At 50.3% G+C, this 25,322-nt stretch overlaps 1 protein-coding gene across 10 annotated transcripts in view; it reads right to left on the reverse strand.

Annotated features, from left to right (window-relative positions):
* Positions 1–25,322, reverse strand: part of LOC144768102 (tyrosine-protein phosphatase non-receptor type 6-like) — a 291,008-nt gene that overhangs the window by 75,671 nt on the left and 190,015 nt on the right. For all 10 annotated transcript variants that reach the window (XM_078651500.1, XM_078651498.1, XM_078651494.1 and 7 more), the window contains 3 exons: positions 24,152–24,248; positions 20,074–20,153; positions 19,591–19,740 (listed from right to left, as the gene is read on the reverse strand). In XM_078651500.1, the coding sequence (XP_078507626.1) occupies positions 19,591–19,740; positions 20,074–20,153; positions 24,152–24,248 (327 nt within the window). The remainder of the gene's footprint in view (positions 1–19,590; positions 19,741–20,073; positions 20,154–24,151; positions 24,249–25,322) is intronic.

Genomic DNA, 25,322 nt, shown 5'->3' on the forward strand with positions numbered 1-25,322 from the left:
CTCATTCCTTGCACACAGGGCACTCTCTGCAATCACTGCTGATCTCTCATTCCTTGCAGACAGGGCACTCTCTGCAATCCCTGCTGCTCTCTCATCCCATGCAGCTAGGACACTCTCTGCAATCCCTGCTGATCTCTCATTCCTTGCAGATAGGGCACTCTCTGCAATCCCTGCTGCTCTCATCCCTTGCAGATAGGACACTCTCTGCAATTCCTGCTGCTCTCTCATCCCTTGCAGATAGGACACTCTCTGCAATCCCTGCAGCTCTCTCATTCCTTGCAGATAGGGCACTCTCTGCAATCCCTGCTGCTCTCTCATCCCTTGCAGATAGGACACTCTCTGCAATCCCTGCTGCTCTCTCATCCCTTGCAGCTAGGACACTCTCTGCAATCCCTGCTGCTCTCTCGTCCCTTGCAGCTAGGACACTCTCTGCAATCCCTGCTGCTCTCTCATCCCTTGCAGATAGGACACTCTCTGCAATTGCTGCTGCTCTCATCCCTTGCAGATAGGACACTCTATGCAATCCCTGCTGATCTCATCCCTTGCAGATAGACACTCTCTGCAATCCCTGCTGCTCTCTCATCTCTTGCAGATAGGACACTCTCTGCAATCCCTGCTGCTCTCTCATCCCATGCAGATAGGACACTCTCTGCAATCCCTGCTGCTCTCTCATCCCTTTTCAGATAGGACACTCTCTGCAATTCCTGCTGCTCTCTCATCTCTTGCAGATAGGACACTCTCTGCAATCCCTGCTGCTCTCTCATCCCATGCAGATAGGACACTCTCTGCAATCCCTGCAGTTCTCTCATCCCCTGCAGGTAGGACACTCTCCGCAATTCCTGCTGCTCTCTCATCCCTTGCAGATAGGGCACTCTCTGCAATCCCTGCTGCTCTCTCACCCCTTGCAGATAGGGCACTCTCTGCAATTCATGCTGCTCTCTCATCCCTTGCAGATAGGACACTCTCTGCAATCCCTGCTGATCTCATCCCTTGCAGATAGCACACTCTCTGCAATCCCTGCTGCTCTCATCCCTTGCAGATAGGACACTCTCTGCAATTCCTGCTGATCTCTCATCCTTTGCAGATAGGACACTCTCTGCAATCCCTGCTGCTCTCATCCCTTGCAGATAGGACACTCTCTGCAATTCCTGCTGATCTCTCATCCCTTGCAGATAGGGCACTCTCTGCAATTCCTGCAGCTCTCATCCCTTGCAGATAGGGCACTCTCTGCAATCCCTGCTGCTCTCTCATCCTTGCAGATAGGGCACTCTCTGCAGTCCCTGCTGCTCTCATCCCATGCAGATAGGGCACTCTCTGCAATTCCTGCTGCTCTCTCATCCCATGCAGATAGGGCACTCTCTGCAATTCCTGCTGCTCTCTCATCCCTTGCAGATAGGACACTCTCTGCAATCCCTGCTGCTCTCTCATCCCTTTTCAGATAGGACACTCTCTGCAATTCCTGCTGCTCTCTCATCTCTTGCAGATAGGACACTCTCTGCAAATCCTGCTGTTCTCTCATCCCTTGCAGATAGGACACTCTCTGCAATCCCTGCGGCTCTCTCATCCCTTGCAGATAGGACACTCTCTGCAATCCCTGCTGCTCTCTCATCTCTAGAAGATAGGACACTCTCTGCAATCCCTGCGGCTCTCTCATCCCTTGCAGATAGGGCACTCTCTGCAAATCCTGCTGCTCTCATCCCTTCCAGATAGGACACTCTCTGCAATCCCTGCTGATCTCATCCCTTGCAGATAGGACACTCTCTGCAATCCCTGCGGCTCTCTCATCCCTTGCAGATAGGACACTCTCTGCAATCCCTGCTGCTCTCTCATCTCTAGAAGATAGGACACTCTCTGCAATCCCTGCGGCTCTCTCATCCCTTGCAGATAGGACACTCTCTGCAATCCCTGCTGCTCTCTCATCCCATGCAGTTAGGGCACTCTCTGCAATTCCTGCTGCTCTCTCATCTCTTGCAGATAGGACACTCTCTGCAATCCCTGCAGCTCTCTCATCCCTTGCAGATAGGGCACTCTCTGCAAATCCTGCTGCTCTCATCCCTTCCAGATAGGACACTCTCTGCAATCCCTGCTGATCTCATCCCTTGCAGATAGGACACTCTCTGCAATCCCTGCTGATCTCATCCCTTGCAGATAGGACACTCTCTGCAATCCCTGCGGCTCTCTCATCTCTAGAAGATAGGACACTCTCTGCAATCCCTGCAGCTCTCTCATCCCCTGCAGATAGGACACTCTCTGCAATCCCTGCTGCTCTCTCCTCCCTTGCAGGTAGGACACTCTCTGCAATCCCTGCTGCTCTCTCATCCCTTGCAGATAGGACACTCTCTGCAATCCCTGCTGCTCTCTCATCCCTTCCAGATAGGACACTCTCTGCAATCCCTGCTGATCTCATCCCTTGCAGATAGGACACTCTCTGCAATCCCTGCGGCTCTCTCATCCCTTGCAGATAGGACACTCTCTGCAATCCCTGCTGCTCTCTCATCTCTAGAAGATAGGACACTCTCTGCAATCCCTGCGGCTCTCTCATCCCTTGCAGATAGGACACTCTCTGCAATCCCTGCTGCTCTCTCATCCCATGCAGTTAGGGCACTCTCTGCAATTCCTGCTGCTCTCTCATCTCTTGCAGATAGGACACTCTCTGCAATCCCTGCAGCTCTCTCATCCCTTGCAGATAGGGCACTCTCTGCAAATCCTGCTGCTCTCATCCCTTCCAGATAGGACACTCTCTGCAATCCCTGCTGATCTCATCCCTTGCAGATAGGACACTCTCTGCAATCCCTGCTGATCTCATCCCTTGCAGATAGGACACTCTCTGCAATCCCTGCGGCTCTCTCATCTCTAGAAGATAGGACACTCTCTGCAATCCCTGCAGCTCTCTCATCCCCTGCAGATAGGACACTCTCTGCAATCCCTGCTGCTCTCTCCTCCCTTGCAGGTAGGACACTCTCTGCAATCCCTGCTGCTCTCTCCTCCCTTGCAGGTAGGGCACTCTCTGTAATCCCTGCTGCTCTCTCATCCCTTGCAGATAGGACACTCTCTGCAATCCCTGCAGCTCTCTCATCCCCTGCAGATAGGACACTCTCTGCAATCCCTGCTGCTCTCTCATCCCTTGCAGGTAGGACACTCTCTGCAAATCCTGCTGTTCTCTCATCCCTTGCAGATAGGACACTCTCTGCAATCCCTGCTGCTCTCTCATCCCTTGCAGATAGGACACTCTCTGCAAATCCTGCTGATCTCTCATCCCTTGCAGATAGGACACTCTCTGCAATTCCTGCTGATCTCTCATCCCTTGCAGATAGGACACTCTCTGCAATCCCTGCTGCTCTCTCATCCCTTGCAGATAGGACACTCTCTGCAAATCCTGCTGTTCTCTCATCCCTTGCAGATAGGACACTCTCTGCAATCCCTGCTGCTCTCTCATCCCTTGCAGATAGGACACTCTCTGCAAATCCTGCTGATCTCTCATCCCTTGCAGATAGGACACTCTCTGCAATCCCTGCTGATCTCTCATCCCTTGCAGATAGGGCACTCTCTGCAATCCCTGCTGCTCTCTCATCCCTTGCAGATAGGAAACTCTCTGCAATCCCTGCAGCTCTCATCCCTTGCAGATAGGACACTCTCTGCAATCCCTGCTGATCTCTCATCCCTTGCAGATAGGGCACTCTCTGCAATCCCTGCAGCTCTCATCCCTTGCAGATAGGGCACTCTCTGCAATCCTTGCTGCTCTCTCATCCCTTGCAGATAGGACACTCTCTGCAATCCCTGCTGCTCTCTCATCCCTTGCAGATAGGACACTCTCTGCAATCCCTGCTGCTCTCATTCCTTGCAGACAGGGCACTCTCTGCAATCCCTGCTGATCTCTCATTCCTTGCAGACAGGGCACTCTCTGCAATCCCTGCTGATCTCTCATTCCTTGCAGACAGGGCACTCTCTGCAATCCCTGCTGATCTCTCATTCCTTGCAGATAGGGCACTCTCTGCAATCCCTGCTGCTCTCATCCCTTTTCAGATAGGACACTCTCTGCAATTCCTGCTGCTCTCTGATGTCTTGCAGATAGGACACTCTCTGCAATTGCTGCTGCTCTCCTCCCTTGCAGATAGACACTCTCTGCAATCCCTGCTGCTCTCTCATTCCTGGCAGATAGACACTCTCTGCAATCCCTGCTGCTCTCTCATCCCTTGCAGATAGACACTCTCTGCAATTCCTGCTACTCTCTCATCTCTTGCAGATAGGACACTCTCTGCAATCCCTTCTGCTCTCTCATCCCATGCAGATAGGGCACTCTCTGCAATTCCTGCTGCTCTCTCATCTCTTGCAGATAGGACACTCTCTGCAATCCCTTCTGCTCTCTCATCCCATGCAGATAGGGCACTCTCTGCAATTCCTGCTGCTCTCTCATCTCTTGCAGATAGGACACTCTCTGCAATCCCTGCTGCTCTCTCATCCCTTTTCAGATAGGACACTCTCTGCAATTCCTGCTGCTCTCTCGTCTCTTGCAGATAGGACACTCTCTGCAATCCCTGCTGCTCTCTCATCCCATGCAGATAGGGCACTCTCTGCAATTCCTGCTGCTCTCTCATCTCTTGCAGATAGGACACTGTCTGCAATCCCTGCAGCTCTCTCATCCCCTGCAGATAGGACACTCTCTGCAATCCCTGCTGCTCTCTCATCCCTTTTCAGATAGGACACTCTCTGCAATTCCTGCTGCTCTCTCATCTCTTGCAGATGGGACACTCTCTGCAATCCCTGCTGCTCTCTCATCCCATGCAGATAGGGCACTCTCTGCAATTCCTGCTGCTCTCTCATCTCTTGCAGATAGGACACTCTCTGCAATCCCTGCTGCTCTCTCATCCCTTGCAGATAGGACACGCTCTGCAATCCCTGCTGCTCTCCCATCCCATGCCGATAGGGCACTCTCTGCAATTCCTGCTGCTCTCTCATCCCTTTTCAGATAGGACACTCTCTGCAATCCCTGCTGCTCTCTCATCCCTTGCAGGTAGGACACTCTCTGCAATCCCTGCTGCTCTCTCATCCCATGCAGATAGGACACTCTCTGCAATTCCTGCTGCTCTCTCATCTCTTGCAGATAGGACACTCTCTGCAATCCCTGCTGCTCTCTCATCCCATGCAGATAGGGCACTCTCTGCAATTGCTGCTGCCCTCTCATCTCTTGCAGATAGGACACTCTCTGCAATCCCTGCTGCTCTCTCATCCCTTGCAGATAGGACACTCTCTGCAATCCCTGCTGCTCTCTCATCCCATGCCGATAGGGCACTCTCTGCAATTCCTGCTGCTCTCTCATCTCTTGCAGATAGGACACTCTCTGCAATCCCTGCTGCTCTCTCATCCCTTGCAGATAGGACACTCTCTGCAATCCCTGCTGCTCTCATCCCTTGCAGATAGGGCACTCTCTGCAATTCCTGCTGCTCTCTCATCTCTTGCAGATAGGACACTCTCTGCAATCCCTGCTGCTCTCTCATCCCTTGCAGATAGGGCACTCTCTGCAATTCCTGCTGCTCTCTCATTCCTTGCAGATAGGGCACTCTCTGCAATTCCTGCTGCTCTCTCATCCCTTGCAGATAGGACACTCTCTGCAATTCCAGCTGATCTCATCCCTTGCAGATAGGACACTCTCTGCAATCCCTGCTGATCTCATCCCTTTTCAGATAGGGCACTCTCTGCACTTCCTGCTGCTCTCATCCCTTGCAGATAGGACACTCTCTGCAATTCCTGCAGCTCTCTCATCCCTTGCAGATAGGACACTCTCTGCAAATCCTGCTGATCTCTCATCCCTTGCAGATAGGGCACTCTCTGCAATCCCTGCTGCTCTCTCATCCCTTGCAGATAGGACACTCTCTGCAATTCCTGCTGCTCTCTCATCCCTTGCAGATAGGACACTCTCTGCAAATCCTGCTGATCTCTCATCCCTTGCAGATAGGGCACTCTCTGCAATTCCTGCTGCTCTCTCATCCCTTGCAGATAGGACACTCTCTGCAATCCCTGCTGCTCTCATCCCTTGCAGATAGGACACTCTCTGCAATCCCTGCTGCTCTCTCATCCCTTTTCAGATAGGACACTCTCTGCAATTCCTGCTGCTCTCTCATCTCTTGCAGATAGGACACTCTCTGCAATCACTGCTGCTCTCTCATCCCTTGCAGATAGGACACTCTCTGCAATCCCTGCTGCTCTCTCATCCCTTGCAGATAGGGCACTCTCTGCAATTCCTGCTGCTCTCTCATTCCTTGCAGATAGGGCACTCTCTGCAAATCCTGCTGCTCTCTCATCCCTTGCAGATAGGACACTCTCTGCAATTCCAGCTGATCTCATCCCTTGCAGATAGGACACTCTCTGCAATCCCTGCTGATCTCATCCCTTTTCAGATAGGGCACTCTCTGCACTTCCTGCTGCTCTCATCCCTTGCAGATAGGACACTCTCTGCAATTCCTGCAGCTCTCTCATCCCCTGCAGATAGGACACTCTCTGCAAATCCTGCTGTTCTCTCATCCCTTGCAGATAGGACACTCTCTGCAATCCCTGCGGCTCTCTCATCTCTAGAAGATAGGACACTCTCTGCAATCCCTGCAGCTCTCTCATCCCCTGCAGATAGGACACTCTCTGCAATCCCTGCTGCTCTCTCATCCCTTGCAGGTAGGACACTCTCTGCAATCCCTGCTGCTCTCTCATCCCTTGCAGATAGGACACTCTCTGCAAATCCTGCTGTTCTCTCATCCCTTGCAGATAGGACACTCTCTGCAAATCCTGCTGATCTCTCATCCCTTGCAGATAGGGCACTCTCTGCAATCCCTGCTCCTCTCTCATCCCTTGCAGATAGGACACTCTCTGCAATCCATGCAGCTCTCATTCCTTGCAGATAGGACACTCTCTGCAATCCCTGCTGATCTCATCCCTTGCAGATAGGGCACTCTCTGCAATCCCTGCTGATCTCTCATTCCTTGCAGACAGGGCACTCTCTGCAATCCCTGCTGATCTCTCATTCCTTGCAGACAGGGCACTCTCTGCAATCCCTGCTGATCTCTCATTCCTTGCAGATAGGGCACTCTCTGCAATCCCTGCTGCTCTCATCCCTTTTCAGATAGGACACTCTCTGCAATTCCTGCTGCTCTCTGATGTCTTGCAGATAGGACACTCTCTGCAATTGCTGCTGCTCTCCTCCCTTGCAGATAGACACTCTCTGCAATCCCTGCTGCTCTCTCATTCCTGGCAGATAGACACTCTCTGCAATCCCTGCTGCTCTCTCATCCCTTGCAGATAGACACTCTCTGCAATTCCTGCTGCTCTCTCATCTCTTGCAGATAGGACACTCTCTGCAATCCCTTCTGCTCTCTCATCCCATGCAGATAGGGCACTCTCTGCAATTCCTGCTGCTCTCATCTCTTGCAGATAGGGCACTCTCTGCAATTCCTGCTGCTCTCTCATCTCTTGCAGATAGGACACTCTCTGCAATCCCTTCTGCTCTCTCATCTCTTGCAGATAGGACACTCTCTGCAATTCCTGCTGCTCTCATCTCTTGCAGATAGGGCACTCTCTGCAATTCCTGCTGCTCTCTCATCTCTTGCAGATAGGACACTCTCTGCAATCCCTGCTGCTCTCTCATCCCTTTTCAGATAGGACACTCTCTGCAATTCCTGCTGCTCTCTCGTCTCTTGCAGATAGGACACTCTCTGCAATCCCTGCTGCTCTCTCATCCCATGCAGATAGGGCACTCTCTGCAATTCCTGCTGCTCTCTCATCTCTTGCAGATAGGACACTGTCTGCAATCCCTGCAGCTCTCTCATCCCCTGCAGATAGGACACTCTCTGCAATCCCTGCTGCTCTCTCATCCCTTTTCAGATAGGACACTCTCTGCAATTCCTGCTGCTCTCTCATCTCTTGCAGATGGGACACTCTCTGCAATCCCTGCTGCTCTCTCATCCCATGCAGATAGGGCACTCTCTGCAATTCCTGCTGCTCTCTCATCTCTTGCAGATAGGACACTCTCTGCAATCCCTGCTGCTCTCTCATCCCTTGCAGATAGGACACTCTCTGCAATCCCTGCAGCTCTCCCATCCCATGCCGATAGGGCACTCTCTGCAATTCCTGCTGCTCTCTCATCCCTTTTCAGATAGGACACTCTCTGCAATTCCTGCTGCTCTCTCATCTCTTGCAGATAGGACACTCTCTGCAATCCCTGCTGCTCTCTCATCCCATGCAGATAGGGCACTCTCTGCAATTGCTGCTGCCCTCTCATCTCTTGCAGATAGGACACTCTCTGCAATCCCTGCTGCTCTCTCATCCCTTGCAGATAGGACACTCTCTGCAATCCCTGCTGCTCTCTCATCCCATGCCGATAGGGCACTCTCTGCAATTCCTGCTGCTCTCTCATCTCTTGCAGATAGGACACTCTCTGCAATCCCTGCTGCTCTCTCATCCCTTGCAGATAGGACACTCTCTGCAATCCCTGCTGCTCTCTCATCCCTTGCAGATAGGGCACTCTCTGCAATTCCTGCTGCTCTCTCATTCCTTGCAGATAGGGCACTCTCTGCAATTCCTGCTGCTCTCTCATCCCTTGCAGATAGGACACTCTCTGCAATTCCAGCTGATCTCATCCCTTGCAGATAGGACACTCTCTGCAATCCCTGCTGATCTCATCCCTTTTCAGATAGGGCACTCTCTGCACTTCCTGCTGCTCTCATCCCTTGCAGATAGGACACTCTCTGCAATTCCTGCAGCTCTCTCATCCCTTGCAGATAGGGCACTCTCTGCAATTCCTGCTGCTCTCTCATCCCTTGCAGATAGGACACTCTCTGCAAATCCTGCTGATCTCTCATCCCTTGCAGATAGGGCACTCTCTGCAATTCCTGCTGCTCTCTCATCCCTTGCAGATAGGACACTCTCTGCAATCCCTGCTGCTCTCATCCCTTGCAGATAGGACACTCTCTGCAATCCCTGCTGTTCTCTCATCCCTTTTCAGATAGGACACTCTCTGCAATCCCTGCTGCTCTCTCATCCCATGCAGATAGGGCACTCTCTGCAAATCCTGCTGATCTCTCATCCCTTGCAGATAGGGCACTCTCTGCAATCCCTGCTGCTCTCTCATCTCTTGCAGATAGGACACTCTCTGCAATTCCTGCTGCTCTCTCATCCCTTGCAGATAGGGCACTCTCTGCAAATCCTGCTGATCTCTCATCCCTTGCAGATAGGGCACTCTCTGCAATCCCTGCTGCTCTCTCATCCCTTGCAGATAGGGCACTCTCTGCAATCCCTGCTGCTCTCTCACCCCTTGCAGATAGGGCACTCTCTGCAATCCCTGCTGCTCTCTCATCCCGTGCAGGTAGGACACTCTCTGCAATCCCTGCTGCTCTCTCATCTCTTGCAGATAGGGCACTCTCTGCAATCCCTGCTGCTCTCATCCCTTGCAGATAGGGCACTCTCTGCACTTCCTGCTGCTCTCTCATCCCTTGCAGATAGGACACTCTCTGCAATCCCTGCAGCTCTCTCATTCCTTGCAGATAGGGCACTCTCTGCAATCCCTGCTGCTCTCTCATTCATTGCAGATAGGGCACTCTCTGCAATCCCTGCTGCTCTCTCATCCCTTGCAGATAGGGCACTCTCTGCAATTCCTGCTGCTCTCTCATCCCTTGCAGATAGGGCACTCTCTGCAATCCCTGCTGCTCTCTCATCCCTTGCAGATAGGACACTCTCTGCAAATCCTGCTGATCTCTCATCCCTTGCAGATAGGGCACTCTCTGCAATCCCTGCTGCTCTCTCATCCCTTGCAGATAGGACACTCTCTGCAATTCCTGCTGCTCTCTCATCCCTTGCAGATAGGACACTCTCTGCAAATCCTGCTGCTCTCTCATCCCTTGCAGATAGGACACTCTCTGCAATCCCTGCTGCTCTCTCATCCCTTTTCAGAAAGGACACTCTCTGCAATCCCTGCTGCTCTCTCATCCCATGCAGATAGGGCACTCTCTGCAAATCCTGCTGATCTCTCATCCCTTGCAGATAGGACACTCTCTGCAATCACTGCAGCTCTCTCATCTCTTGCAGGTAGGGCACTCTCTGTAATCCCTGCTGCTCTCTCATCCCTTGCAGATAGGGCACTCTCTGCAATTCCTGCTGCTCTCTCATCCCTTGCAGGTAGGACACTCTCTGCAATCCCTGCTGCTCTCTCATCCCTTGCAGATAGGGCACTCTCTGCAAATCCTGCTGATCTCTCATCCCTTGCAGATAGGGCACTCTCTGCAATCCCTGCTGCTCTCTCATCCCATGCAGATAGGACACTCTCTGCAATCCCTGCTGATCTCTCATTCCTTGCAGATAGGACACTCTCTGCAATCCCTGCAGCTCTCTCATCCCTTGCAGATAGGACACTCTCTGCAATCCCTGCTGCTCTCTCATCCCTTGCAGATAGGGCACTCTCTGCAATCCCTGCTGCTCTCTCATCTCTTGCAGATAGGGCACTCTCTGCAATCCCTGCAGCTCTCTCATTCCTTGCAGATAGGACACTCTCTGCAATTCCTGCTGCTCTCTCATCTCTTGCAGATAGGACACTCTCTGCAATCCCTGCTGCTCTCTCATCCCTTGCAGATAGGGCACTCTCTGCAATCCCTGCTGCTCTCTCATCTCTTGCAGATAGGGCACTCTCTGCAATCCCTGCAGCTCTCTCATTCCTTGCAGATAGGACACTCTCTGCAATCCCTGCTGCTCTCTCATTCCTTGCAGATAGGACACTCTCTGCAATCCCTGCTGCTCTCTCATCCCGTGCAGGTAGGACACTCTCTGCAATCCCTGCTGCTCTCTCATCTCTTGCAGATAGGGCACTCTCTGCAATCCCTGCTGCTCTCATCCCTTGCAGATAGGGCACTCTCTGCACTTCCTGCTGCTCTCTCATCCCTTGCAGATAGGACACTCTCTGCAATCCCTGCAGCTCTCTCATTCCTTGCAGATAGGGCACTCTCTGCAATCCCTGCTGCTCTCTCATTCATTGCAGATAGGGCACTCTCTGCAATCCCTGCTGCTCTCTCATCCCTTGCAGATAGGACACTCTCTGCAATCCCTGCTGCTCTCTCATCCCATGCAGATAGGGCACTCTCTGCAATCCCTGCGGCTCTCTCATCCCTTGCAGATAGGGCACTCTCTGCAATCCCTGCTGCTCTCTCATTCATTGCAGATAGGGCACTCTCTGCAATCCCTGCTGCTCTCTCATCCCTTGCAGATAGGACACTCTCTGCAATTCATGCTGCTCTCTCATCCCTTGCAGATAGGACACTCTCTGCAATCCCTGCTGCTCTCTCATCCCTTGCAGATAGGACACTCTCTGCAATCCCTGCTCTCTCATCCCTTGCAGATAGGACACTCTCTGCAAATCCTGCTGATCTCCCATCCCTTGCAGATAGGGCACTCTCTGCAATTCCTGCTGCTCTCTCATCCCTTGCAGACAGGACACTCTCTGCAATCCCTGCTGCTCTCTCATCCCTTGCAGATAGGACACTCTCTGCAATCCCTGCTGCTCTCATCCCTTGCAGATAGGACACTCTCTGCAATCCCTGCTGCTCTCTCATCCGTTGCAGATAGGACACTCTCTGCAATCCCTGCTGCTCTCATCCCTTGCAGATAGGACACTCTCTGCAATCCCTGCTGTTCTCTCATCCCTTTTCAGATAGGACACTCTCTGCAATCCCTGCTGCTCTCTCATCCCATGCAGATAGGGCACTCTCTGCAAATCCTGCTGATCTCTCATCCCTTGCAGATAGGGCACTCTCTGCAATCCCTGCTGCTCTCTCATCTCTTGCAGATAGGACACTCTCTGCAATTCCTGCTGCTCTCTCATCCCTTGCAGGTAGGACACTCTCTGCAATCCCTGCTGCTCTCTCATCCCTTGCAGATAGGACACTCTCTGCAATCCCTGCTGATCTCTCATTTCTTGCAGATAGGACACTCTCTGCAATCCCTGCAGCTCTCTCATCCCCTGCAGATAGGACACTCTCTGCAATCCCTGCTGCTCTCTCATCCCTTGCAGATAGGACACTCTCTGCAATCCCTGCCGCTCTCTCATTCCTTGCAGATAGGACACTCTCTGCAATCCCTGCTGCTCTCTCATTCCTTGCAGATAGGGCACTCTCTGCAATCCCTGCTGCTCTCTCATCTCTTGCAGATAGGGCACTCTCTGCAATCCCTGCTGCTCTCATCCCTTGCAGATAGGGCACTCTCTGCACTTCCTGCTGCTCTCTCATCCCTTGCAGATAGGGCACTCTCTGCAATCCCTGCAGCTCTCTCATTCCTTGCAGATAGGGCACTCTCTGCAATCCCTGCTGCTCTCTCATTCATTGCAGATAGGGCACTCTCTGCAATCCCTGCTGCTCTCTCATCCCTTGCAGATAGGGCACTCTCTGCAATTCCTGCTGCTCTCTCATCCCTTGCAGATAGGGCACTCTCTGCAATCCCTGCTGCTCTCTCATCCCTTGCAGATAAACACTCTCTGCAATTCCTGCTGCTCTCTCATTCCTTGCAGATAGGACACTCTCTGCAAATCCTGCTGTTCTCTCATCCCTTGCAGATAGGACACTCTCTGCAATCCCTGCGGATCTCTCATCTCTAGAAGATAGGACACTCTCTGCAATCCCTGCAGCTCTCTCATCCCCTGCAGATAGGACACTCTCTGCAATCCCTGCTGCTCTCTCATCCCTTGCAGATAGGACACTCTCTGCAAATCCTGCTGATCTCTCATCCCTTGCAGATAGGACACTCTCTGCAATCCCTGCTGCTCTCTCATCCCTTGCAGATAGGACACTCTCTGCAATCCCTGCTGCTCTCTCATCCCTTGCAGATAGGGCACTCTCTGCAATCCCTGCTGCTCTCTCATCCCTTGCAGATAGGACACTCTCTGCAATCCCTGTTGCTCTCTCATCCCTTGCAGATAGGACACTCTCTGCAATTCCTGCTGCTCTCTCATCCCTTGCAGATAGGACACTCTCTGCAATCCCTGCTGCTCTCTCATCCCTTTTCAGAAAGGACACTCTCTGCAATCCCTGCTGCTCTCTCATCCCATGCAGATAGGGCACTCTCTGCAAATCCTGCTGATCTCTCATCCCTTGCAGATAGGACACTCTCTGCAATCACTGCTGCTCTCTCATCTCTTGCAGGTAGGGCACTCTCTGCAATCCCTGCTGATCTCATCCCTTGCAGATAGGACACTCTCTGTAATCCCTGCTGCTCTCTCATCCCTTGCAGATAGGGCACTCTCTGCAATCCCTGCAGCTCTCTCATCCCTTGCAGGTAGGACACTCTCTGCAATCCCTGCTGCTCTCTCATCCCTTGCAGATAGGGCACTCTCTGCAAATCCTGCTGATCTCTCATCCCTTGCAGATAGGGCACTCTCTGCAATCCCTGCTGCTCTCTCATCCCTTGCAGATAGGGCACTCTCTGCAATCCCTGCTGCTCTCTCATCCCATGCAGATAGGACACTCTCTGCAATCCCTGCTGATCTCTCATTCCTTGCAGATAGGACACTCTCTGCAATCCCTGCAGCTCTCTCATCCCCTGCAGATAGGACACTCTCTGCAATCCCTGCTGCTCTCTCATCCCTTGCAGATAGGGCACTCTCTGCAATCCCTGCTGCTCTCTCATCTCTTGCAGATAGGACACTCTCTGCAATCCCTGCTGCTCTCTCATCCCTTGCAGATAAACACTCTCTGCAATTCCTGCTGCTCTCTCATTCCTTGCAGATAGGACACTCTCTGCAAATCCTGCTGTTCTCTCATCCCTTGCAGATAGGACACTCTCTGCAATCCCTGCGGATCTCTCATCTCTAGAAGATAGGACACTCTCTGCAATCCCTGCTGCTCTCTCATCCCTTGCAGGTAGGACACTCTCTGCAATCCCTGCTGCTCTCTCATCCCTTGCAGATAGGACACTCTCTGCAAATCCTGCTGATCTCTCATCCCTTGCAGATAGGGCACTCTCTGCAATCCCTGCTGCTCTCTCATCCCTTGCAGATAGGACACTCTCTGCAATTCCTGCTGCTCTCTCATCCCTTGCAGATAGGACACTCTCTGCAATCCCTGCTGCTCTCTCATCCCTTTTCAGAAAGGACACTCTCTGCAATCCCTGCTGCTCTCTCATCCCATGCAGATAGGGCACTCTCTGCAAATCCTGCTGATCTCTCATCCCTTGCAGATAGGACACTCTCTGCAATCACTGCAGCTCTCTCATCTCTTGCAGGTAGGGCACTCTCTGCAATCCCTGCAGCTCTCTCATCCCTTGCAGGTAGGACACTCTCTGCAATCCCTGCTGCTCTCTCATCCCTTGCAGATAGGGCACTCTCTGCAAATCCTGCTGATCTCTCATCCCTTGCAGATAGGGCACTCTCTGCAATCCCTGCTGCTCTCTCATCCCTTGCAGATAGGGCACTCTCTGCAATCCCTGCTGCTCTCTCATCCCATGCAGATAGGACACTCTCTGCAATCCCTGCTGATCTCTCATCCCTTGCAGATAGGGCACTCTCTGCAATTCCTGCTGATCTCTCATTCCTTGCAGATAGGACACTCTCTGCAATCCCTGCAGCTCTCTCATCCCCTGCAGATAGGACACTCTCTGCAATCCCTGCTGCTCTCTCATCCCTTGCAGATAGGGCACTCTCTGCAATCCCTGCTGCTCTCTCATCTCTTGCAGATAGGACACTCTCTGCAATCCCTGCTGCTCTCTCATCTCTTGCAGATAGGACACTCTCTGCAATCCCTGCAGCTCTCTCATTCCTTGCAGATAGGACACTCTCTGCAATCCCTGCTGCTCTCTCATTCCTTGCAGATAGGACACTCTCTGCAATCCCTGCTGCTCTCTCATCCCGTGCAGGTAGGACACTCTCTGCAATCCCTGCTGCTCTCTCATCTCCTGCAGATAGGACACTCTCTGCAATTCATGCTGCTCTCTCATCCCATGCAGATAGGGCACTCTCTGCAATCCCTGCTGCTCTCTCATCCCTTGCAGATAGGACACTCTCTGCAGTTCCTGCTGCTCTCACCCCTTGCAGATAGGGCACTCTCTGCAATCCCTGCTGCTCTCATCCCTTGCAGATAGGGCACTCTCTGCACTTCCTGCTGCTCTCTCATCCCTTGCAGATAGGACACTCTCTGCAATCCCTGCAGCTCTCTCATTCCTTGCAGATAGGGCACTCTCTGCAATCCCTGCTGATCTCTCATTCCTTGCAGATAGGACACTCTCTGCAATCCCTGCAGCTCTCTCATTCCTTGCAGACAGGGCACTCTCTGCAATCCCTGCTGCTCTCTCATTCATTGCAGATAGGGCACTCTCTGCAATCCCTGCTGCTCTCATCCCTTGCAGATAGGGCACTCTCTGCACTTCCTGCTGCTCTCTCATCCCTTGCAGATAGGACACTCTCTGCAATCCCTGCAGCTCTCTCATTCCTTGCAGATAGGGCACTCTCTGCAATCCCTGCTGCTCTCTCATTCATTGCAGATAGGGCACTCTCTGCAATCCCTGCTGCTCTCTCATCCCTTGCAGATAGGACACTCTCTGCAATCCCTGCTGCTCTCTCATCCCTTGCAGATAGGGCACTCTCTGCAATTCCTGCAGCTCTCATCCCCTGCAGATAGGACACTCTCTGCAATCCCTGCAGCTCTCATCCCCTGCAGATAGGACACTCTCTGCAATTCCTGCTGCTCTCTCATCCCCTGCAGATAGGACACTCTCTGCAATTCATGCTGCTCTCTCATCCCTTGCAGATAGGGCACTCTCTGCAATCCCTGCTGCTCTCTCATTCATTGCAGATAGGGCACTCTCTGCAATCCCTGCTGCTCTCTCATCCCTTGCAGATAGGACACTCTCTGCAATCCCTGCTGCTCTCTCATCCCTTGCAGATAGGGCACTCTCTGCAATCCCTGCTGCTCTCTCATTCATTGCAGATAGGGCACTCTCTGCAATCCCTGCTGCTCTCTCATCCCTTGCAGATAGGACACTCTCTGCAATTCATGCTGCTCTCTCATCCCTTGCAGATAGGACACTCTCTGCAATCCCTGCTGCTCTCATCCCTTGCAGATAGGACACTCTCTGCAATCCCTGCTGCTCTCTCTTCCCTTGCAGATAGGACACTCTCTGCAATCCCTGCTGCTCTCATCCCTTGCAGATAGGACACTCTCTGCAATCCCTGCTGCTCGCTCATCCCTTGCAGATAGGACACTCTCTGCAATCCCTGCTGCTCTCATCCCTTGCAGATAGGACACTCTCTGCAATCCCTGCTGCTCGCTCATCCCTTGCAGATAGGACACTCTCTGCACTTCCTGCTGCTCTCACCCCTTGGAGATAGGGCACTCTCTGCAATCCCTGCTGCTCTCTCATCCCTTGCAGATAGGGCACTCTCTGCAATCCCTGCTGCTCTCTCATTCATTGCAGATAGGGCACTCTCTGCAATCCCTGCTGCTCTCTCATCCCTTGCAGATAGGACACTCTCTGCAATTCATGCTGCTCTCTCATCCCTTGCAGATAGGACACTCTCTGCAATCCCTGCTGCTCTCATCCCTTGCAGATAGGACACTCTCTGCAATCCCTGCTGCTCTCTCATCCCTTGCAGATAGGACACTCTCTGCAATCCCTGCTGCTCTCATCCCTTGCAGATAGGACACTCTCTGCAATCCCTGCTGCTCGCTCATCCCTTGCAGATAGGACACTCTCTGCAATCCCTGCTGCTCGCTCATCCCTTGCAGATAGGACACTCTCTGCAATCCCTGCTGCTCTCATCCCTTGCAGATAGGACACTCTCTGCAATCCCTGCTGCTCTCTCATCCCTTGCAGATAGGACACTCTCTGCAATCCCTGCTGCTCTCATCCCTTGCAGATAGGACACTCTCTGCAATCCCTGCTGCTCGCTCATCCCTTGCAGATAGGACACTCTCTGCAATCCCTGCTGCTCGCTCATCCCTTGCAGATAGGACACTCTCTGCAATTCCTGCTGCTCTCTCATCCCTTGCAGGTAGGACACTCTCTGCATTTCCTGCTGCTCTCTCATCCCGTGCAGATAGGGCACTCTCTGCAATTCCTGCTGCTCTCTCATCCCTTGCAGGTAGGACACTCTCTGCATTTCCTGCTGCTCTCTCATCCCGTGCAGATAGGACACTCTCTGCAATCCCTGCTGCTCTCTCATCCCTTGCAGATAGGACACTCTCTGCAATCCCTGCTGCTCGCTCATCCCTTGCAGATAGGACACTCTCTGCAATCCCTGCTGCTCGCTCATCCCTTGCAGATAGGACACTCTCTGCAATCCCTGCTGCTCTCATCCCTTGCAGATAGGACACTCTCTGCAATCCCTGCTGCTCGCTCATCCCTTGCAGATAGGACACTCTCTGCACTTCCTGCTGCTCTCACCCCTTGGAGATAGGGCACTCTCTGCAATCCCTGCTGCTCTCTCATCCCTTGCAGATAGGGCACTCTCTGCAATCCCTGCTGCTCTCTCATTCATTGCAGATAGGGCACTCTCTGCAATCCCTGCTGCTCTCTCATCCCTTGCAGATAGGACACTCTCTGCAATTCATGCTGCTCTCTCATCCCTTGCAGATAGGACACTCTCTGCAATCCCTGCTGCTCTCATCCCTTGCAGATAGGACACTCTCTGCAATCCCTGCTGCTCTCTCATCCCTTGCAGATAGGACACTCTCTGCAATCCCTGCTGCTCTCATCCCTTGCAGATAGGACACTCTCTGCAATCCCTGCTGCTCGCTCATCCCTTGCAGATAGGACACTCTCTGCAATCCCTGCTGCTTGCTCATCCCTTGCAGATAGGACACTCTCTGCAATCCCTGCTGCTCTCATCCCTTGCAGATAGGACACTCTCTGCAATCCCTGCTGCTCTCTCATCCCTTGCAGATAGGACACTCTCTGCAATCCCTGCTGCTCTCATCCCTTGCAGATAGGACACTCTCTGCAATCCCTGCTGCTCGCTCATCCCTTGCAGATAGGACACTCTCTGCAATCCCTGCTGCTCGCTCATCCCTTGCAGATAGGACACTCTCTGCAATTCCTGCTGCTCTCTCATCCCTTGCAGGTAGGACACTCTCTGCATTTCCTGCTGCTCTCTCATCCCGTGCAGATAGGGCACTCTCTGCAATTCCTGCTGCTCTCTCATCCCTTGCAGGTAGGACACTCTCTGCATTTCCTGCTGCTCTCTCATCCCGTGCAGATAGACACTCATTGTACTTTCTGCCGTTCTCTCATTCCTGGCAGATAGAGCACTCGCTGCACTTCCTGCCGCTCTGCCATAACCTCGGATGAGAGCGTACAATCTGATCACTTACTGTGGGGCGTATGTTGTGAGGGCAGCTCAAGACTGAAATGTGATTTTATTTTGGTATCTGTATCTTTGCACGGAAGTCGAATTTTAAGAAGTTTAAAATAAATGAAACTGTATTTGGGACACAGCATGCGAAAAGAGTCAGAAGCGAGAGAGGGAAGAGACAGAGACACCCACAAGGAGGAAGTGAGGGCGGTGAGAGAGAGAAAGATCCAGAAAGGGGAAGTGAGAGAGAGAGAGTGCGCAATAGACAGGAAGAGAGTACAGGGGCTTTGGACAGGGCAGGAGGCAGGAATAAAGATCTTTTCACAGGAGGTGTAAGACTTACAAATGTAATTATTAATTGATTCACTCAGCCAAAGTGTACAGTAAGAACGAAGGGCCAGCGGGTCAATAAATGATGGGTGGAAGATCAGTCAATGAACCAAATGAATGGATGGTTCAATAGGAGACTGACTGCTATATATGTGGACGGGGTGCTGGCTGGAGACTGCAGGGATATGCAGGTAAAGGAACAGAGGGACAAAGGTATGCAAGGATAGCTGGAAGAAGAAATGCTAGAGGGTTCAGTGGCTGAACGTGCAGATGGGGGTCAGGTCAGCGGGGGTGGAGGGATAGGCAAATAGAGGGAGGGAATTTGTAGCTGGGTGAATGAAAGCCAATTTATTGACTCTGCGGGTGAAATAATGATGGTGTGGATGGATGAGTGAATGGATAAATGGATGGATAGAGGGACCGATGGAAGGATGGAACAAGTGAAAACATGAGGGATGAATAGATGGGTGGGTAAAAATATTGATGGAGCAGATAGATAACTAGAAGACAGGATGCACTGTGGGTGGATAGATCTGGTGCTTGATAAGATGGGTAGAGGGTTGACACGTGGTAAGTGGGAGGTGAATAAGGGGTGTGGATATAAGCCTGTGTGAAGGAATAGAGCGAGACATAAATAAATTAATGGAGGGACTGAGAAGCTCGTACATGATCCCATAGATGAATGGAAGAATAAATGGTATGATTGATTGGTGACCAGTGGGCTAGTAGAATGGACAGACGTATTAGTGAATGAATGAATGATTCCACAAAATTACAATGGTTCCAGGTGCTGACTCCCTAGTATCCTAATATTACATATATCTATACCCTTTCTGATAGATATATCTATATCTACATATATATCTATATCTATATCTATATATATATATATATATGAAATTATCTCAAAGTCTGTATAGTGCAGTGGAGTGAAAGGGATACTTAAGACTGGGGCTCACCCTTCCTTTCTCCACTTCTCGCGTAGTCATTACGATGAGCCGGGAGTTCTCTTGCCATATCATCTGCCAGAAGTCATTGACTGTGGCCAGGAGGCACCCTTGGCAAGCGATGAAGGTCTTGGCATTCTCGTTTGGACTCACCAACCGGTTCTGCAGACACACAAAGACAGAAAGATGTGGATTAATGTCCACTATTGTTTCACCGGTTTCTAAGTGCCTCAAATATTTGAGACGGATAACAAAACGAGGTACTAGATGACAAAGCCCAGGATCACACACAATTGGTCAGGTGGGAAAAATGCATTTAGAATACAATCTGTTGGCCACATCTCGTCCTGAGACTGAGACAGGCGGAGGAAAGCTGAATGTGCTGACACAGGACACCAACAAATGCCTGTTGGACCAGATGGTGTACCTGGTGGGATCAGTTCTTTCTAATCCAGAAGTCGCAATGTCTCAAAGTCGAATATGATCTTCCCTTACCTTGACATAGTTGGCATTGATGTAATCGGATCCTGGAACATTGGGGTCTCCGGATTCAAGGGTAACTCTGGTTTCATCAACTGGGAAAGAAGAATAATAAAAGAAGGGTACACAGTGAGGAGGAAAGTGTCATCAAAGAGCTGAGGCAACTGGGGCGATCGGTACCTTCTTCCATACACTCTGGGACTGCCCCGCAATAATGTCATACTGGAAGTCAGTCATGAGCACCATCACAAGAGTTAGCGGGAAACCGGTCCCTCCAGAGCCAAAACACTGCATCTTAAATATTTGGGAGGCGACAGATCTTAACTCCACAGCACAGACGTGTGCAACACTGGGAATGATGCTAGCTAAAAGAAACATTGCCCACCTTTGGGGTGGGGCCGCCACACCTACACACATGGAATGGTGTAAAGATATGGACAGGGCCATGGTGGCGGAAAAGACTGTGTATGCACGTAGAGGTTATCCTAAAAAGTGGATCAAATTGTGGGGAGGATGGAAAACTTACAGGGGGGGAATATGTGCATTACCGACAGTGCCTCGTGATCCGGATCTGCCTTAATGTAAAGGACGTTAAACTATAGGCTGCCACAAAAGCACGAAGCAGCATGTGTGAGATGTTATAATAATCTTAACACACGATCTGTACTTTATATGACTGTATGTGTTCAATATTTGCAATGTATACGAACGATGTAACTGTGACTCTTCTGTTCAATAGAAAGAATTTTTAAAAAAAAGAGCTGAGGCAACTGGAAGTAGGACATAGGTTGGACAGAGCCATCGGAAAGAACACAGGACACACACTGTTAACAGGGACCTTTCCTGGAGTCCCTTCCAATATGTTCAGGAGCTCTCCTCAAAGCAGATGAGACATGAATAGGAAGTCTCATTGGTTCAGCTCTAAAGCTGGATCGAGAGTGTCCTATGCATTTTTATGAATATTGATAGACATCCTCAATGTTCATATCAGCATCCTCCGTGGTACTGATGTAGGGGTATGTCAGAGGTCTCCACATTGCTCCTACAACACACATCTGAACTCTCCTCAAGCTCCAATACATATGTATGAGACCTCCTTAATGCTCCAATCAGCTGCGGCCCATCTATACAGGCAGATGTGCCACACCTGCTCACCATTTTGTAGATAATAACAGTGTCTGTCAGACTAAGCAAAGGTCAGTCTGACAGACACTCTTCTTGTTCAGTCAGCCATGAGGAAGACATGCACTCACTGCGCAGGCTCCTGCTGCCTGTGCTGAACTTCGCCATGTTGAGGATTTCACAGCTCTGTTGGCGTGACCTCCTCAGCTTGGCAAAAGTGCTTTGAGGCCCATCCCTCGTGACGAGGGGGAGTCACTGATTGCCTTGCCAGTCTTAACCCATAAAATGCCCAGGGCTGATTGTCAATCAGTGATACCTCGTCACATAGTGGGGTGAGGTCAGCATGTCTCACTGACCCCACCCCACTTTGTGACGAGTGAGGGACTGCTGCCTCGTCTCATTGGCTGACCTAAAGTGAGCCAATGAGAGAAGGCAGCAGTCCCAATCCTCCTGGGACCTCAGAGGATGTTCTCTCCAGGAGCTGCAGGGTAGGTACATTGAATGTTTGGTGAGTGTGTGTATACATACATGTATGAATTTGTTGCGAGTGTTGTCAATGCGTGTGTTTGTGACAGCATGGGTGTGAGTGAGTGTATATGTATGTGTGGCCCTCCCGCTTCCCCCTTGCCAAAATTACCGTCCGCCACTGGCTCTAATGCAAAGTCCTCAAATCTGATTACTTGTGTGAGGGTTCATGGCAGGGTCAGACTAGCCTTAAGGCAACATGGCAGTGCATGAAGGGCTGGTCTGACAAGTCAGTTTGTGGGCCACTTTCTGTCTGCTTGAGGGCCATTCTCCAAACCCTGAACTCTGTGCAGTTCTGTCTCCACTTTTTCCCCAGGACCAGTGGATAATAGTGCTCACCAGTACCTTTGGCATGACACTTTCAGAGAACAATGCAGGCCAACCTAAGTGTAAACTTGGAGGTTGCAGGCAGATTGGTGGATGAAGTTATGGGGGGGGGGTCACAAAAGGTTTACTTCATTAAAAATTAATGCATGGAATCAATGTTAAATAAGAGAACAAAAAGGTTTGGTGAAGGCCCATACCTTATCAGCCCTGGAAGTGTGGAAGGGCAGCAGTAGGCTTTTGATATTGCTGGCTACATCGAAAGGCTGTCCCCAGGGCACAATGGAGCGGGACACTGGACACAGGGCACAATCAAAGGCCCTGTCCCTCTGCCAATATTTCCCAAGCACTGTATTAGCACAAACGCTCCAAATCCATCTAGATTTTTTGTTGGAGTTTGCTCTGGGTGTGTTAAGGTTTGGTAGTGACAATATCCTGCCAGTTTCAGAGGTTTGTAACTTGTTATAAGGTTTCTTAACCATAACATTATTAAATACATATTTTATATCGGAATGCTGCATGTTTTCTTAGAATATAGTTTGGCAAATCTGCATAATTTGCTTTTTCATCTTTTAGATTTGCATTTTTTATTTTAGAGATATGAGAGACGTTTTCTCTGCATATTAAACGCATCATAAATTGGGCTTACTCTAACCTAGGCTTGTTGACTCACCCTAATAACAAAGAGTGTTCCCAGAGACTTTTCACACTCTGGACCTAACCAAGGACATTCCAACTGTCCCAGGCTACTGCTATGCAATGTATCAATTGAACTGCCTGAACAAACGATGAGAACGTGTGCAGACCCAATGTAGTACTACCATGAGAGAAACGTCAATTGCATCCTGTAGTAAAATGTTTCTTCTTGCTGGTTCCCTATTGGGGCACATCCTGAAAACCATGCACTCATGTAGAACACATGAATGACTTTCTCTAAAGTCCTATAAAAGGACATGCAGATTTCTATGTACAGGTGACCCCTTACCCCCAGCTTTAGAAGGCTAATCTATGCCGGATTCCACTTAGCACTGCACTGAGTTCTTTGTACTTATGATTTGGATGCTTTGCCGCTGAACCTACTTATGGCATGTTTGATGTAAACTGCCTATTAGTTCTTTATCACTTGCTACCAAGCTTAATCAATTTTCTGAAGGTGAAGGATCCAGTCGGGAAGCACCAAAGTCCGTATCTGGGCTACTCCGCTCCCAGTCCTAGCCGTTGGTTCACCCCATGAGTTGGATTGCAGGAGAAGTTTGCGGGCTGACAGAGGTTAAAAAAAATACATTTTGGTTGAGAAACAGCATTTCAGAGTTGATGGTTTCTCAAGCCTCTAACAGTTTTCCTGTTGAGGGCAGGTTGTAACGTTCTCGGTGTTTTCTCAAAGCCCTTTGGGCTGTCCCTGTGCCCATCTAAATCACAATAACATATTTTTATCGAAATAGTTTCTGAAATGTAGCTTATCCGTTCGAGAACCAAGTAATGGAGGCCACAGTGAAAAATCACACGTATTCTCAGCTAGTCAGGTGATTCAGTTTTCACACCGACATTGCCAATTTGAAAATCACAATAAGTGCTTGATCAATCAAGGCAAAGTTTATGTTTCAAGTTAAGACGCCAACTCTCTATTTTACTTAAGTACTCTGTAAGTAGCCCAAAAATGACTGCCCAGGTTTACATCAAACCACAGAAGGATCCCAGGTGGACCGAGCCCTTCGTCTCTGCCACTCTGTGCAGGTTTTGTTGCACTCTTGAGCAAAACTTGTTCTTATTGTTATGAGGCAAAACATCTACTTTTGTCATACCTGCATCCCTTTAACTTCATCCCTCACTGATCAATCTGTTGGAAATGTTAAAAAAAACAACCGGCGTTGGGGTTAAAGTGTACTTTGTAGAACTTAAGTGTACTTTGTAGAACTTAAGTGTACTTTGTAGAACTCCTTGGAGACTCAAAACAAAGGGGACCAAAGTTATAAGGCATTAAAAAATGCTTTTCGCTGATCCATAACTAAAGATCAGCTCTCTGATAGGCACAGGTACATTCAGAGGTCTTACACAGACTCAGATCTCCTACGGGCATAGGTTCAGAGCTCCTCCATTTCTCATAGGTGCTGTCCATACTCACACGGTAGGATGTTCTTGTACCGGTTCTTGCTCTTGTTCTCCGGCCGCTGTCCTTCAGAGCGGTCTCGCAGCTGCTTGGCCTCCTGCTTCTGTAAGGCCTGGAAGCCACCAAGATAAGACAGAATGTGAATTAACTAAGGAGCAAGATGTGATTGGGAAGAGAAGAAGGAAGCAGGATGATAAGAGTGCAGACCAGAGGACAAGAAGTGGATATAGTGAAGGACAGGAAGCAAAAAAATGGAAAGAGGAAGAAATAGCAAAAATACCATCAAAGAACGAAAGGTCAAAAGACACACACACCATGGGCAACCAAAGAAGAGTAAACATAAACCAAAGCTTTAGACAGTCATGGTGTGGATGACGCAGGTGCTGAACCTCAAATCACATCTATTAGAAATGCTGATGTATGTGCAACTTATAGGAAGGATACCTTCTTAACAGATTTCGTTTAGGTTAAAAATTATAGGGCGAAGAGTGGAAAGTTCAGACTGACATGAGAGGGCCAAACAAAAAGAGACAGAGACGAGATCAAGGAGTACTAGATTCGGACAAGGGAGAAGATGGACAAAGAGAGGGAAAAGGTAGGAATGACAGATGAGAGACAGAGTGAGAGAGAGAGTTTGATGGAGAGATTTAGTAAGAGAGCAAGAGCAGTGATATAAAGTCTCTAAGGCCGGACTCCATTTTAAGTAGGTGCTGGCTCCATCTTGGGTAATGGAAGGGGACATTTTCTCAATTTTAGGAAATAGGAGTCACCATTTCTTTCTCAATTCATGCAGAATCATTATCATGTCTGCCCTTAACGCAGATGTTGCCTGGCCTTATCATTACAAGGACCGTGAAAGTGTCAAGGCATTCATACAATGACAGAGGTATCACCTGTTGCGACATCAGTCAGGGACAAGTGTCTAGTTATCACAATGTCAAAGTCAAATCAGAGCAAGCACAGGCATATAGTCAAGACAGTTTAGTCTGAATTATCGTCCATATACCTTATATGTTCTTCAGGTTATAGGTCTGCAATGTACCCCTTGAAGCAAATAGCCTATATCAGAAACTCCTGAACTTATGTCAGAAATTCAAATCCTTTTTAAGAGATAGTGTAAAAGGACTGCCACTTGAACACTTACCAGCAGAGGTTCTTTGCCCAGATTATCACACCAAATACTGCT

Source organism: Lissotriton helveticus, chromosome 7 (assembly GCF_964261635.1).
Source record: "Lissotriton helveticus chromosome 7, aLisHel1.1, whole genome shotgun sequence".
Classification (NCBI taxonomy): domain Eukaryota; kingdom Metazoa; phylum Chordata; class Amphibia; order Caudata; family Salamandridae; genus Lissotriton; species Lissotriton helveticus.